At 40.9% G+C, this 16,278-nt stretch overlaps 1 protein-coding gene across 1 annotated transcript; it reads right to left on the reverse strand.

Annotated features, from left to right (window-relative positions):
• Window positions 1-764: 764 nt before the first annotated feature.
• RIOK1 (RIO kinase 1) lies at window positions 765-16,051 on the reverse strand. The gene is made up of 17 exons (XM_057369123.1): window positions 15,862-16,051; window positions 14,805-15,009; window positions 13,558-13,648; window positions 12,535-12,604; window positions 11,807-11,849; window positions 11,062-11,154; window positions 10,234-10,346; window positions 10,026-10,106; window positions 9,399-9,485; window positions 8,681-8,818; window positions 8,167-8,270; window positions 6,414-6,520; window positions 5,743-5,808; window positions 4,030-4,149; window positions 3,692-3,745; window positions 2,472-2,639; window positions 765-977 (listed from the first exon to the last, which is right to left on the reverse strand). The coding sequence occupies exons 1-17, from the start codon at window positions 15,930-15,932 to the stop codon at window positions 867-869; spliced, it is 1,722 nt and encodes a 573-aa protein (XP_057225106.1). The 5' UTR covers window positions 15,933-16,051; the 3' UTR covers window positions 765-866.
• Window positions 16,052-16,278: the final 227 nt, after the last annotated feature.

Here is a 16,278-nt window from a genome sequence, read left to right on the forward strand (position 1 = left end):
CAAGGCCACCCCTGCCACAATATGTCTCTACACAAGCTCCCACGATGGCAAGGAAAWGCAGGAAATAAGGTGTCCATACTTCTATCGGCCCTTGGTGACCACCTCTGGATACAGGTCATGCAAGTCCTCCTCCCTTCACTATCAAGTTAGAGGCTGGCCACTCTCTTGCACCTGATGCAATACCATTTTCCAAAATGCACCTATTTCATCTCAGTGTCCCAACAAACATCCCCATTTGCTGAGAAAACACCAGTCTTGCTTCCCAGCCTGCTCCAGTAACAGTGTACACTTACATTCATGCTGTATATGTGAGYGCTATCAGTCCCTGTGTGGAGAGACAGAAAGGGAGCACAGAGAGAGATATCTGGAAGCACTGAACAGCTCTTCTCTTGCTGTATTTCTAGCCAAAGGCACCCAAAAGGCTGTTAAGGCCAAAGTGGAGACTGTGGCCATGTGTGCAATTGGACATCAATGGTGATGCAAACAGAGAGGTAACAAAGGTACAGTGCCTGCAGAGTTATCCAGCGGGACTGTGACAGCCTGCAGACAGCCAGCTCAATTTGCCTYCATACTAGGAAGAAGGCACAGGGAGTAAGAACACTGGAACAAATCAATGTGAGTTCAGCAAGAAGTCAAGCCTGCACAGGTAAARAATTTTAGCAGGTGCAAGCATTAAACTCATTCTTTCCCATTGAGAAACCTAAGCCATACACTGTTCAAACAATTACACCATGTTATTAAAAAAACACCTTCACAGTTTACACTGCATGTACATAAATAAAGAATTTTTAATTTTTAATAAAGAAAAAAGATGGTGATTGATTAATCCACAACACATCATCCCTTTCTCTGAGCCAAAGCTGATTTTATTTGCCTTTCTTCATTTTTGCAGTCTTTTCTTTCCTCTTCTTCACATGCTTTGGGATTTTGTTTTTTCTCTTTTCTCTTTGGGCTTCCTTCACCATCTTTTTCCTTTCCTGTAAAGAATCAAACACCATTCATTTAAAGCCAGAAGGAAATGAAGGATTTTAAGCAAGTCAATCATTACATTAACAAGTCAATTAATACATGATACAAAAATAAGGTTATCAAGCTAAAGAAATAACAAAAATCAATAGGAATGGTGAAGGGGAAAAGAAAAAGGAAATACAAGTTGRGGGTGGAGCCCAGACCTACACACTGGTAATGACAAGGTAAAATTCAAACCAGTTAAAGCCTGAGTTTCATGCAACCTTCGAGGACAGTGAACAAGAGGCACTCTTAAATCATGCTATTTACACCTAAGATTACAACAGGCTGCCTGGTCTAGGTTTTCTGCCACCCATGGGGCTACCATAACATATGTTTCTATGTGCCATGCAAAAATGTTGACCCAGTAAKTGCTGGTAACTCAGAGCAAGCTGATCATCACCAGGACTGGCATGAAAGAATGCCATGCTACTGCAACACAACRTAAATCTGTGTCAGACACAGAAGGGACAACACTCAACTAGAAAATAAAAGGCAGCAAAGTGGAAGGGGCAGGTAGAAGTAATTGCTGTTAATTGGTTGTTCAGCTTACAGCTAAACACACAGGTTATAAAAAAACCCTAATTTTATGCAAAAAGGAGTCCAAATGAAAACCTATCAATTGGGATAAGAAGTGGCCAAGACTTCCTGGCTTCACATCTGAAAGGCAGTAGCTCTAGACTGGTAGTGTGTAGTAGACACACTGCATTTTTATTCAACAGACATGAAATATATTATCTTACCTTTTCTAGGAGGAAAAACCTAAAAAGCAATGCCCCGAATCTTGAACCCCATAAGCCCAGCAAGATTCACCCTTCTTTTGTCATTGCACAGCACCTACAACGCTGCCAAAAGACTCTCACCCATGAGAGTGATACTCTGCAGAAAAATTACACCAGAACTGAGCCTACTGTTCTGCAGTTTAGAAAATGAAACGTTAAAATACGAAAAAGAACAGACCCTAGCCATAATGCATGACTGCATTACATCTTGCCCACAGCAAAGCCCGCACCCTGTACTAATGGTACTGCAAAAGCCACTGTGGTACAAAAAATGTCACCAAGTCTCCAGTTCTACAGACCAAGTGGTCTCAGCTGCCTGGGCATAAGGAGATTGATCAGGGACCAAAACCACAAACCTGAACACCAAAGCCTGGAAGAGTAGCCAGAGGGACTGAAAAGCTGCCCAGGCTTCACTGCATTCTACTTTGCACATCCCTGTGGAGATCTGTGGAGATCTCTCTTCCAGCTTTGCCTAGGCCACAGAGAGCTGTGTTCCACACTGCTCTACATAAAATCACCATTAATAAAGTATCCCCAATGAAATTCACTGTCTCTGCTCTCATCCTCCACAACAGAAGTCCACAGCTTGTTTCAGACAAGAAGCAAGAGCCATTAAGTTTGGATTTTTTTGTGTCACATAAGCAAAGGTGGGAAAAAATAAACAGTTTCTGGGCAGCTGACCTTTTTGTCTATGCTAACTTCAGCAGGTTTATCTTTGGGATGTACAGATTCTTTACAGCCTGAATCAGAGTCCTCTGAGCTGCCACCACYACTGTCATCATCATCACCATCATCATCATCATCAGAGTTTGTTTCTGAATTGTCGGCCTTYTCAAGAAGTGCAGGAATCTGCAAGATATATCAATAATTATATCAAATCWAAACTGAGGAACCTAATGACAATATACATACATATATGCACTATATATATTCATAAAAAACAAAACAGAATCTGCTGCAAAGAAACCCTTGAGCAATCTGATGCTATCTCCCTTACTACAGCCCTCACTGAGTCTCAAGATAAARAATGAAAAGTAGGTTAAGGCAAACAAAGAACAAGGAATCTAGAATGTACAACACAGATTCTTTYAGGTCAGGGCTCAAAGCACAGCTGTTATTTGCACTCCCAAACTAATTTCCCTAAGTTAAACGGCAATTTGCTAACATATGGGGAAGCCTATTTTTAATTATCTTTGGCTCATACCCCAATCTACCTTGGGGGCACTGTATGTATTCTATATTGCAAACACAAATTCTATATTGCAAACACTGGAACACTCACTTATYCTTAAATAAGCCTGAAAACTGTGCTACAGCTGATCCCACCCATATTTATAYTTCCATTTTAAATCAAGAGTCTACACTATTGCTAGAGAACATTCACAAAGTAAGGAGGGGGAATACACACAGATCTTCTGCCTTGAATTAACCATGGCACCAACTGATCTCATTCAACTTCTCATTCAATGCACTTTACAGAAGTGAGACTGTCAAGTACTTCAAATATAATAAGACATAATATCTTATGCCTTATACTGGAGGACTGTTCTATATGCAATATTACAACAAAGATACCCTGAACATATCAAAACTTWCAGTCATGCAACAGTTTAAATCAATTACTTTTTCCATAACCAGAAAACACTTCATCTCCATCTAACTTTAGAGACGATGGCCACAGCAAGATTATAATTTCATTCTCAAGCAACCCAGCATCAGCCACAGTGCAGGCATGCAATTTCTCTGTTACGCAGACACATTGCCTTGTCACCATGAAAGAAGCCTTTTGTCTGCAGAGTGACCATTTGTCCAGGATGGGTTTGGCATGGCATTCTCTCTACTACCTGTAAGCACTTCCCTGAAAATGGCTAAAATGAAGGATTTCAAAAAGACCCTCTCACCTTCTGAACACCAGACAAATCCTTCTTCAGTCCTGTCACAGTCTGGTAGAGAATCTACTCCAAGGGAGAGAGGAAGAAATTATGTTATCAAATTATGTCATAACTCTTTGTGCCTGGAGAAAATTACAATCTAAAAATAAWTTTAAAGAAACAAAGACCAGGATAAAACCCACAACTTTAACATTAGCAATAACCAGATAATTTTGAAGTACGATACAGATTCAGTACTCCACAGTTTGGTCGCAAAGCTTCTGCTTTTGTTTGTTGCTATCAGTTTCTGGTAAGAATAATTCATATTCCCTCTCTTTTTTTCGCATGACTTCAGCATGTCTACTCACATTATCTTGCTGAACATTCAATGCCATATCCTCTTCTTTCAATTTCATCATTATGTCCACATCCCTCTCATAGTTTTTAACTTCAGTCAGAGTTCGAGGTATGTAGGCCTTCTTGAATACCTAGCACAGTGAAAGGAAACACAGACTTACTAGTTTACATACAGTGTCATGATGGTTTTCTTTCCTGATTATGCATCCTTGAGTGAATAATCACAACCAGAGAAACAACAAATGAACATGCCAGTCATCCACTACCATTTCAACTGCAGAGTTACTTTTTATTTGGTCTTTTTTTTTTGTTGGAGCAGACTTAACATGCAACATTATTGATGGATCACAACTGACAAGGCCCCTTTCTTAGGGTGATTCACCAGCCCTCTTTCAAAATTCTCCAATCATTCCAGCTGTCTCTTAGCCTATTTGAATCCTAAGGTCCTTTATTCTAATAATTTTCTAATGTGTTTGTTGTGATGTTTACAATGCCTTCAGGCGGCAACTCCATTGAAATGCAGTGCTGGTACTTAATCTCTTTATATAAAAACACCTGCTTCAACCTACAGTCCAATTCAAAAAAGGTTCCTGCAGCACTAAGTAAAAACTTACTGCAGCAACAACAACCTACTTTGAATTTGTCACATTTGAAACAGTCTTTCAGCAAGTTTATAACCCTACCAGATCAGAGAGAAGTGTTTTGCTTCTCTGTTTCAGGGTATCAGTTCAATCCCAGTACAAATTCCATACACTCTGTGATCATCACTGCTCATCTRAACTGTGCATAAAGCACAGGCCCCACTTCCATAGAACTGCCCTTAATCAGCTCTACTCTTTTGTGAAGGAAGTGGCACAAACKATCCATGGCCACATGGGAAGTTTAAGAGAAATAAACTGAACTTGGATGCTACAAAACCACCTCTCTCACAGGTCAGTACCTCACATAAACAATGAAGTAACTTGTTTGCAGAAGATGGGCTTGCTACAAAACACTATCCTCTGACTCTATAGCTCAGTAGTTTTATGCTGAGGGTACAAGGGGAAACRAAAAACATCTTTCCTTGGCCAAGCCTGATGTACTTAGTAAAACCTGCTGAGCTCCAAGACAAAAAAGTCTTGAATAAATCAAGCAGTATTGGCCCCAAAGATAATAARTCTTTCTTGGTTGTTGGTTTTGGGTTCTTTTTTTAACTCTTCTGGAAAATACAGTTAAGACTAAGATAGAAATGGTTCTATCTTTASATCAAGCACTTCCAGAACATTGGCAACTTTTTGTAATGGACTTGAAATGGCTTCACTCTCAGTGAAAGCCATGAAAGAACTGAATTAGACTGGGGCTGGAGCTAGATAGGCAATGTGGCCAATGCACATATCTGAATAGCCTGCTTCTGTATCACTGATCCAAAATCACTGGCATTATCAGATCTCTCTACTCCATTTTTTGTTAACTAAACCTGAACTGGAAGATATACTAAGGGACTCAGCTACAAGCAAACAAACTGGTTTAGGAAATGGAGTATTTGCCTTCTAACAGCTTATTGCTGTTAGCCTTTACAAATGGCATCCCTTAATACTTCACGTCTCAACTAGGTCAAGACATCTCAGTATCACAATGTTTTGCTTATCATCAACTGTACACTTTTCCAAAGACAACAGAACATTTTCAGTGTTTAAAAGAAGTAAGGTTAATATTAATTTCATAGCAGAAACMGAAATCCTTACTTCCTCGTCCACTTTATCTTGACTGGATCTTTCCTCCTCTGTTCTTTTTGATGCTATTTCCATTGCCTAAAGAAATACAAAACAATACAGAAAATTTATCACTCTTTAGAATCGCACCACTAAGTCTTTAGAATCACATCCAACTATTCCCATCTGCGTTTCTATCTGGACTCCAGTGCCATTCACACGCACTCCAGCTTTCCCTATGGGAATGCCTCCAGCGACACCTAATGGCAACCAGCAGTGCTGTGAAGCACACTTACAGCGGCAGATTGGGGCCATTGACAGGGAAAACACACTTGCTGCTCTCCCAAACCGTGGCAGGCCTAGATGGCTACAGGACATACAACACCGTTCTCCATGTAAGCATGGTTATATTTCTGCAGAGCTTCTTGCCAGAAAGAAGGAGCTAACTGAAAGCATCCTGATTTTTACAGCACCTCRGACATTTGAGTCTTCATGTATAGACTTTTTGAGAAAACATGCAATAAAAGTAGTGTCACCCCAGTGGTATAAATGGAAAAGACCTATGTGCAATTCTGAAGCATTAATACCACAATGTCATGTGCTCACTTCCTTATAGTAGGATGTAGAGTAAATGAGAAGGAGAAGCTTGAACTAGATCTGATTTTATTGTCTCCCTACTAAGCAACAAGGCCATGAGGTCTTACCTTAGACAGGTAGTCATCAATGTTCTCACTTGTGATAGAAGGATCAGTAATAAACTCAAACAGCTCCCTCACAGTCATCACTGCAACATTGTGCTTCTGGAAAAAGTCTGCCAGGAAACAAGGGCAGAGACAAAACACATAAATAAATACATTTAACAGACGCAGTTCTGATGTTAAAGTGACAATTCCAGCCAGCCAGTAACTCTGATAGCTTGGGAAAGTCCTGGCAGCATTTCTACATCATATTGAGTTTAGTTATCAGATGCTTGGCCACTTGAAATGAAACGGTTCATCTTTCAGATGCGAGAAAAACTGCATAGAAAATATAAAAACCAAATCAATTTCAGCAGGATCCTAATTTAATGGAGTAGGGGCTAAGAAGTGAAGAATTTAACACAGGTATAGTATTTGCAACAACTAAGATGAAAAGAAAATGTGTTTCAAATRAGGAATGAAGATGTCAAACTTTTACCAGAGAGAAACAAGTGTCTACTGAAATACAGTACAGCCTAATTATGATTCACCCAAAAGGGAAGACACATTAATATCCTAGAATTTTCCTCACTACACTCAGAATTGATTTCTTAAAGCAACTATGACCAAATTTGGAGGCTGTATTTCTGTTCTGAAAAACAGCAGCAAGTGGCACTGTGRACTCTAATAAGTATTTCCTACTAAAATTCCCAGAAGATCTCTCACTGTGAGAAATTAATCATGGAAAGAGTAAATGTTACTTTGTTTGGAGGCAGCTCTCCATGCCCGTGGAACCACAAGCCTCTGTAAAGATCACTCCCAGGGCAGAAACAAGAGTTTCTTCAAGTTTCTGCAGGAGGACCAGACGCAGAAAGTCGCAGTGACAGAAAATAAGCAAAACAACACCAAAACTACTGCAACTCACTGAGACTCACCTAGAACATCTAGGGAGAGCAAGTCAAAAGATAAATAAAGCAAGTGTGCAACTAGCTGAGCCAGAAGGGAGTTACTAGAAATTAATGAACTGAAATAAGGAAAAACTAGCATACTGGACATCAAAAGATACAGAGCATCAAAATGCACACAGTTTTTCACCCACACTTCCAAAACTCTCTGTAAAATAAGGAAAAAGTCAACCTGAAAAGAAAGGGGMGACAAAAGCAGCCTGTGAGGAGAAATTTCTTTGTCCTCAGGGACACACCCTACCAGGAGGTGGGGATCTGTTACAAAACGTATATTCACACATRAAGACCAAATCCTCAAGAGAAAAACACCATTAAACTTCACTTGTTTATCAAAATACTACAAGTGATAACATCTCTAATTAATTACTCTATGCCTTGATCCTCTCAGCTGCCCTTAACAACTAAGTACAGTGAACTTTATAACGTACAGAAACTTCTTACCAGCCGAGGAATTCCAGATATGGATTCAACTCACAGAAGGGAATAATCAGTATGTCTGCACAGTATTTTAAGTAAGGGAAGTTAAGACTGGGGTGGGCACTGCTGCAGACTGGGACTGATTTTAGATCTATCCTGAGATTCAGCCATGTGACTCATTTCAGACTGATAATTTCTAGAAAAACAGGCAGCACTCTTCTGAACTCCGCACAGTACACTGCTCCCTCAGGAAGTCATGAGAACATAGGACAGGAAGTATTTTAATGGAATTTTGACAGATTCTACAGTCAATTATATTTGAAAGAACGTTAGGTGAACCGAGTTCACCTTGCCAAATAAACCAGTTGTCAGAACAAGAGCTGAAGTGCAGCCCTCACCGTTAACATTGGCACAATCCTTCCGCAGGAACTCCAGCGCGTGAGGGTGGTCGTGCTCCACGGACTGAGACACATCAATGATGTACACATCCCCACCRTGGTACCTGCAAGAAAACCCCACACATGGCTGCACTGACTCCACCAGATACTGAGGGGCAGGCAACAAAGCATGCTTCAAACCTAAGAACCARCAYAAACAATYTTCACTTCTTTCTCTAGCATACATMTARCAYRTAAAGCTCAGAGTGGCTTTTTTCAGTCAATCCTTTCCCTCCTCTACACAAGCTGTATAATTAAACTTTTTTTAAAAATGGTCTTTGTTTGCCTGTTGRGTTTTTTTAACAGAGAAAGCTCAGATCTGGGTTAAAAGCTACATAATTAATTAGACAAGTTACAAAACCCAGTAACAACAGGGACCCCACCCTCCCTGACAGGTACATCAGTAGTCTCACACAGACGTTGCCAATGCATRCATTTTAGATGTCACAATTCTGAGCAAGGATTACAAACATACAGCATATTAAATTCACTGAGATCTGCATGAACAAGTCTGGCATCTTGGTACATTCTTCTCATGTACTGGATGATTTGTAAGTACAGCTCCCGGACTTTGGAGTCAGATAACTGAGCATTCTTCAGCAGAGGAGCAGGCCTTGAAATTACAAAACAAATAACAGAAAGTAAATACTTTTATTCCTTCTTCATACCAGCTGCAAATGCTTCAACTGCTGCTTTAATCCAGYCCCTGAGTATGTCAAGCAAGTCAGCATGAGCAGCCATGTGGAAGGAACCAGCAGCAAAGGCAGCAAAACTTTGTTACATGCTTGCCAATGATACTGGAGCTCAATAYATTTCCAAAGGGAGCTCAATTGGATCACGCTACATTAATGTCTGCACTACAAAACAATGAGCTGTCTTCATGTATGATTAGCAAGCCTTTCCAGCATTAATCTCTGGAATAAAATTAATTCCACTTTATTATGAATTAATTTTGCATGCAATTGAGGCTTCAGAATGGCACAGATTGCCTGCAATAGTAGCTGAAAAATGTCTCAAACCATTCCATAGGTCACATGCACATGTTAACTTTACAGACCTAAAGTAACTGTAGATAAATTCAGAGGGGTGGTTTGTTTGGTTTTAATAAACTTTTGGGAAAAGCTATTATTGAATAATAATAAAAAAAAAAACAAACAAGCTAACCAAAAAGTTTATTTTCTAAGGATACTTACCTATCACCTTTACCAATAAAGCCCATGACAAGCACATGACTCCTTAGCATAATTGGCTCTGGGCAAGGTATCTGGGCCGTATTCAACCTGAAACATAGGAACAAAGCCACAAAAAAAAAAAAAATAAAACCAAACTCTATTTGCTTCGTACTAGTGCATAAAGGAGCTTTGTAGCTTTGAATGTAACACACAGGGAGAGCTCAGGAAACTCTTGCTCGTGAAGAATAACTAGGAAATGCACACAAAAAGCCACAACCATTCTGACCCTTTTCTAAGCCTTCTAGTGTGAAAGAATCTTYACACAGTTCAGGTTAATCCTAGATTAACCTATATCACACAGCGTGCTGCTGCTCAGCAGCAGATATTTCTAGCTTTTCTTTGCTGTTCAGTCATGTCAGAGAGAGTTCAGACATTGAAGAGCTTAGAGCATTAGCAGCAAAACAAAAGAAGATCTTTACTCTTCCTTCCCCTTTTGTTTCCCTCCCAGAGTGAAATTTAAGACACGTTCTTGAACACTCCAGAGACCCTAAAGGATAGTGATAGCCACAGCCTAGCAATAAGAGAGTACCTCCTATAAACATGAAAGTTTCAATGTCTGCATGATGAAATAAAAGCTGGAAGAATCACCTTATTAAATTCCTCATTTCTTTTTCAGCCCACGTCTTCACCATTTTTCTTGGGTTGCCTTTGCAGTATCCATGACGAAATCTTTAAATGTAGAAATAAAAGACAACAGGGACTTTCAGCCTATCAATGCAGCATGAACAGCAGTGATTTTAACACCTTTCAAAACAATTCCTCTTCCCCAGTAAAACCAGGCAGAAATTGAACTCACCTGAATTCACCACTCACATACTTATCCCGATCTTTAAACATCAAAATAGAGGTTTTGTAAATCTTTATTGCTCTGTTCTCTCCATTTGCAGTACTGGCATGATATACATTGGCCTATCAGATTCAAAAGGAAAGAAATAACATTAAGGAAAAGCTCTTTAAAGCAACATAATCTTCTCTCTTCTTCTCATTCTGACACCTGGAAAGATCCGATCTCACCCCAGCCCCTGTGTGGCACCCACCTGAAGGAGACTGCCTACAAGGGCAATCCTTTTGCCATGAAAGGCAGCTTGAAGTACCTAAGACGGGGCAGGGGTGCAACAATGCCCACAGAATAAAATCAACCTAGCACAAGGTAATTCTGCCTCATCCACACTTGGATGACAGAAACAAGCCCTTAGGTGAAGGGTTAACTTGAACCCGTGCACTATTCAGGTCCKAAAGCGTGGCCCAAATGTCTCATGTTTCCACCTCGACACAGGGTGGAAGTATATCTTTAATCAGAATTACCAGGGTTTGTATGTTTTTTCAGGCACTATTTATTATGTGGGTATATGTAACTTTGCCAAAACTTTTTGTTGAAAGATGCAATTAACAACATCCACAAATTTAAGACAATATTAAAGCTTTCATAGAAATCTTTCATACTTGGGAAAAATTGGTTTCCTTTAAGRTAAGTAATTTTTGTCTTAAGATAACTTCCTGCCTATCAAGCAACACAAAAAATGTAGAACTAAACCCAAGTATTTCACTACATCTTCTGAGAGCCATAAACTCCCACCCAGCTTGCTGAAAAAAAGTCTTCTACATTATCTGCAATAAGACTTACTTCTTTCCCTGTGCTGATGCAGCCATTGATTTCTGATATGATACCTCTAGAGAGCATCTTGAACAGAATTATTCGGGTCCTTGGGTCCAACACCTCAAATTTAATACAGAAAAGTMATCAGAAGACAAAACCTAATAATAGAGTCCAGTCTTAATATCATATTAAAGGACCCTTGGCATCAAACTACTCTCAAGGATAAAATGATAATCTGAACAGTAACCACTCAGAATTTTGCCACGAATCTAGGATGACATTTCACTTTTTCTTCCAAATTTTTTTAATTAAGCATACATCTTTGAGCTAGCTCTAGGAGAGACAGAGAAATAATTTCTCACCCAYAGGTGCATTAAATGTTTAAAAATAATATTTTTCTTGGGATACAGCTACCATAACTGAAATAGAACAGCCATTTGGGCTTAGGCCAGTAACAGTTCAGTCTGGCTAAGAAAAAAAAGAAAAAAGGCAAACTCTGCATTTTTTCTTATTCTTTGGAATTTAATAAAAGCTTAGGATGAAATTCTGCATTGCACATATGAACAAATTACCATGTTAAACACAAAAATAAGCTCTAAAATGTTTATGGAACCAAAGTTCATACATGAAAGAAAGAAACAACAGGTCCCTTGAAGAGAASAAGGGATCCATTCCAAAATACTGTTCCTCCTTAGACTGTTTTATCATAGATTCCAAAATTCTACATTATTTGCTCTGGTCAAAAGGGAAATTTGATAAACAAAGAACTTACCTGTTCTACTGTTGCTCTGTCTGACTTGTCTTTGACGCGGTACCTAGAACAAGTGAAAATAAAATGTTACAATCCCACATACGGGCTCAGAACTTTGACAGAGCAAACAGTAACATTCTGTGTCAAAGACATAATGACAGCCTTAAGAAGTGAGGCTTGAAGTTTACACAAAAGCAAAGATTTCTCCTGTATGCAGAGGGATGGAAAGAAAAAACCCCACAAACAACCACCACCACGATAAACATCACAGCCCTTCACTTTTATAGGCATCTTCTTGCTTCTTCTGAATTATGCTCATTCAGGAGGAAACAACTCAGGACTGTAATCTGCAGGCCAAAAAAAAAATCCTTGAAAAGGAATACTTTTGCCTCACCAAATCATCAGGAGGACCCTTCAAAAGGCCTCCAATACCTTTTTAGCTCAGCTACTTATGGATTTCTGTTTAGAAAAAAAAGTATCAGAGTCTTTTCTAGGGGAATGACACCCATCACTTCTGTCTTACTATACCAATACAATCAGATATGCTATCAGTGACAGAAGAATCAAAATTTTGGGAAGATTTAGGCAACTGATTTGGAAACCAAAATGTTTAAGAGTAAGGGGCAAAGCATATGCAGAYTACTTCTAAACTTCATTTTTCTTAACAAACTTATTTAATTAAGGAAATAAGCACTACACTTCTGGGTTCAAACTATTTAAGAGAAAACAGAACCATAAGTAATACTCACATGTCTGCTTCCTTTTGTCGAGACTTTTCTGTGACTCTGTTTATAACGGAGTCATCAAAATTTAGCTTATCTGAAAAACATGTAATAAGAAATGAAAAAAAAACCCTAAAATCCAAAGAAATTTCCTACACACCAAGGTTAACCTAGCTCTTCACTATGTTCACATTTTAAGGTAGGACTACAAGGTAACAACACATGACTGAGACCAGTTCCACAGACTTCAAAATGTGATGCCAGTAATGTCTTTTGGACAACATCTTGCCATTAAATTTGCTGTTCTTCTCTCACAACAATCAAATGCYATTTTTCTTAACACAATAAGCAACAGCCTCCCAGATTCTTTTCAGCAATGCATTTAAATGGTGTTTGATTTAAGTGAATAAAAGCTGCTAGTATTTGGCTACAAATACCAGCACCCTTCTTTCTAGCACCACTTTTTCAGAAAGGCAAACAAAACCTCTGGTCACTATCCTGTCAAAAGGTGCCAATCACAGCTGCCTCTAGTCCTGACAGGCTGTCTGTTTCCATCTCAGGATAAATATCAAACTACATGGGCTGGGACAGCAGCATCTTCACTGATCACAGAAACTCTGCCCCTGGGAGAAACTTGCTGCAYAATGCACCCCCCTAATACTACAGGGGACCACAATTGGCTAGAAAATGTAGATGTGGTAGCAGCGGTGGGAATAACCAAAATCGCAACAGAGAGCTGATACCYTCATTCCACCCAAACAGCTTGTTCTATAGAGAATCTAGGGAAGAAAGAGTTGTCTGGAGAAGTCAAGGGGAAAGAAAAAAATCCCAGTGAAACAGCCATGTGGTTTTGAAGGTGGAGAAAGAGGCGTATGACAGCCAGTTCATGGAGACTAAAGGCAACTAAGTACACAAAAGCCATTTTTAATCTGTCTGGCAATGGTTAATTCACCTCTTCCAGTGAGTTCTGATTTAACATACACAGAATTAGTTTGAGAATAACACAGGGTGGTAACATTTCATGACAGATGACAATGCAATTATACTCACCTAAATTAATTTTGTGTTCAAATTTCCTTAAAACCTTGCCTGTAGGGGTGGACAGTTTTGCTGAAGAGCAATTAGGAGTCTGTCTATTTGCCTGAAACAAAGGATTTGTCAGCATAAGTCACCTTCTGTACATAGCCCTTTGAAATTCAAAAAATACCATYGAAAAAGTCATCTCAAATGCCTATATACCTAAAGTGATACGAAGAAAACCACAAGTGGTAAGGAAACAGATATGGATTATCACCAGATTTTACCTAAATTAAGAAAATACAAGTAACACATCACTTAAAATTCAAGAAGTGCTCCAAACCAGGGTTTAGTCTAGGAAGCTACAAGTCTCTCATCCAGCACCTTTTCTGTCTGCAACAGGCAGAGAAGACAGAAACAAGGAACAAAATAAGAGAAAAAAAAAAGAGAAAAAAATGCAGAAATAATGAACAGAAAAAACTTTCCAAGAYTCTGTCTTTTCTTACAGGTAGTCCTCTCCGAACGCAACTAAACCTGAACATGATTTCACCAACATTGGACAGCACAAATCTCTAACCAAAGGCAAGAATAAACCATTCAGGAYGCTATGATCAGCACCACTCGGTTTATCTCAATTGTTCTGCTAAGTTGGTATCAGTAAGAAAAACGAGGTTTTAAACATCTAGTGTCCATTGAACTAATGTGAGAACTAGCATCCTTCTTACCTCCATCTGTGCTTTTCACTCTGCACAATGCCAGAGTTTGTATGCCAACACCATACATTCTAAATTAATTCACTTCTAGCATCTCTCATTTCCTATTTTTTTTTTTTTTTTTTTTTTTGCCTCCTTCRCTATTAAGTCAAAAACAGGCTATTTCACCCTGGATAAGACTAGCAGATAGTCATAAAATTAAACAGAAAGGCTGGGGAAGATGCTCAGAAACACAAAGGACAAATACCAGAAAGTAAGGAACATCTGAAGAGATCAGGATGGGCAAAAAAAACCGTTGAGAAAGGTAAGGAACAGAAGGAAACTGCAGTGACAAAGAGAATCCAGCAACTAGGTTTGAGACAAGAAAATCAAATGGAGCTCTGGTTGCAATGTACATACACATGTGGCATGTCACAGGAACAGACTCAAAGGAAGGGGATTTTCTCAAGGCAAAAATTTTGCTTGCATTTATGCTCAACAAAACACTTCTACAAAGAACAAAGCCTTCAGGTTAGCCCCATCTGCTCTTGGACATCGTCGAGGCTCACAGAATAACCTTCAACATACCTGTGGATTGCATCCACCAGCAGCACTGTGGCGCTTTGTGAGTCTTCCCACCTCATCATCCCAGTCCCAGTCATCATCCTCCTCTTCATCGTCGTTGTCATCACCACCATCCCYTTCCTCAGCATTAACTTCTTCACRCTTGCATAACTGGCAGTTCTCAGGGGCCTCACCCTCTTTATATGTTTCTGTGCCTTCTGTAGAGTCACTGAAAAGAAACACAGATGTCTCTTAACTAAAAACAATGTTACARTCACCAGAAGTTAAATACATTTATCCCAACAAACCATTGTACATTTTCACTCATGTTTTAATTCACTGTGTCCAATWCTAAGACCCTCCATTCATGAATAACACTGAGATGCTGGGATCAGGTCCAGAAAAGGGAAATGAAGGTGGGGAAGTGTCTGGAGCACAAGGTGAAGCAGCTGAGAGAGCTGGGGGTGATTARYCTGGAGGAAAGGAGGCTCAAGGGGGATCTCATCATTTTCTACAACTGCCTGAAAGGAGGRTGTAGCCAGSTGGGGGTSGGTCTCTTCTCGCAGCTGACAAGTAGCAGAACAGGAAACCAYAGCCTAAACTKGCACCAGAGAAGGTTTAGATCAGCCATTTAGAAGAATTTCTTCACAGAAAGGGTGATTAGACAATAGAACGTCTTGCCCACGGACATGGTAGAGTCACCGTCCCTGGAGGTGTTCAAGGAAAGACTGGACGCGGCATTAAGTGCCATGGTCTAGTTGGCACCGTGCTGCTGGRTCACAGGTTGGACTGGATGATCTCAGAGGCCTTTTTCAACTTAACTATGATTCTGTAACGTCAGTAGTGTGTCACGGTTTTCTGCCAGGACAAGTGTGTCCCAAAGCAGCACACCTAATGGAAAAGGGAAGCCGAGGAATACACGCCGCCTTTGCTCTCACCTCCTCCTGTAACCGGGCAGCAGCACCCGCTCTCCCTTCCCCGCTGCCGGGCGAGTCCCAAGGCTGCTCCCGCTCCGCTCCGCTCCGCGTGTTCGCCCGAGGCCCGGCCCCTCCAGCACCCCCGGCCCCTGCAGCACCCTCACCTGTCCGAGCAGTCCGCATCGTCGAACTGCCCGGGCACGACCTGGCTCATCACCAGCGCTCGGTAATCCATGGCGGTGCCGGCGGCGGGCACAGGCAGCACCCAGGAGCCGGGAATCAGGAGCCGGGAATCAGGAACCGGCAATCAGGAGCCGGGATGCCCGCGGGACGCAGGCGCCGGCCCGGCCCGGCCCGGCCCAGCCGCTACGGCACCGCCAGAGGGACAAAAAGCACCGCGGGCGAGCGCGGCTGGGACGGGCCCGCCCCGGCTCCGATCCTCCCCTCAGCTCCGATCCCCGCCCCGGCTCCGATCCCCGCTCAGCTCCGATCCCCGCCTCAGCTCCGATCCCCGCCTCGGCTCCGATCCCCGCCTCGGCTCCGATCCCCGCTCAGCTCCGATCCCCGCTCAGCTCCGATCC

Source organism: Malurus melanocephalus, unplaced genomic scaffold, assembly GCF_030028575.1.
Source record: "Malurus melanocephalus ecotype Western Australia unplaced genomic scaffold, MMel_1.1 scaffold_103, whole genome shotgun sequence".
Lineage (NCBI taxonomy): Eukaryota > Metazoa > Chordata > Aves > Passeriformes > Maluridae > Malurus > Malurus melanocephalus.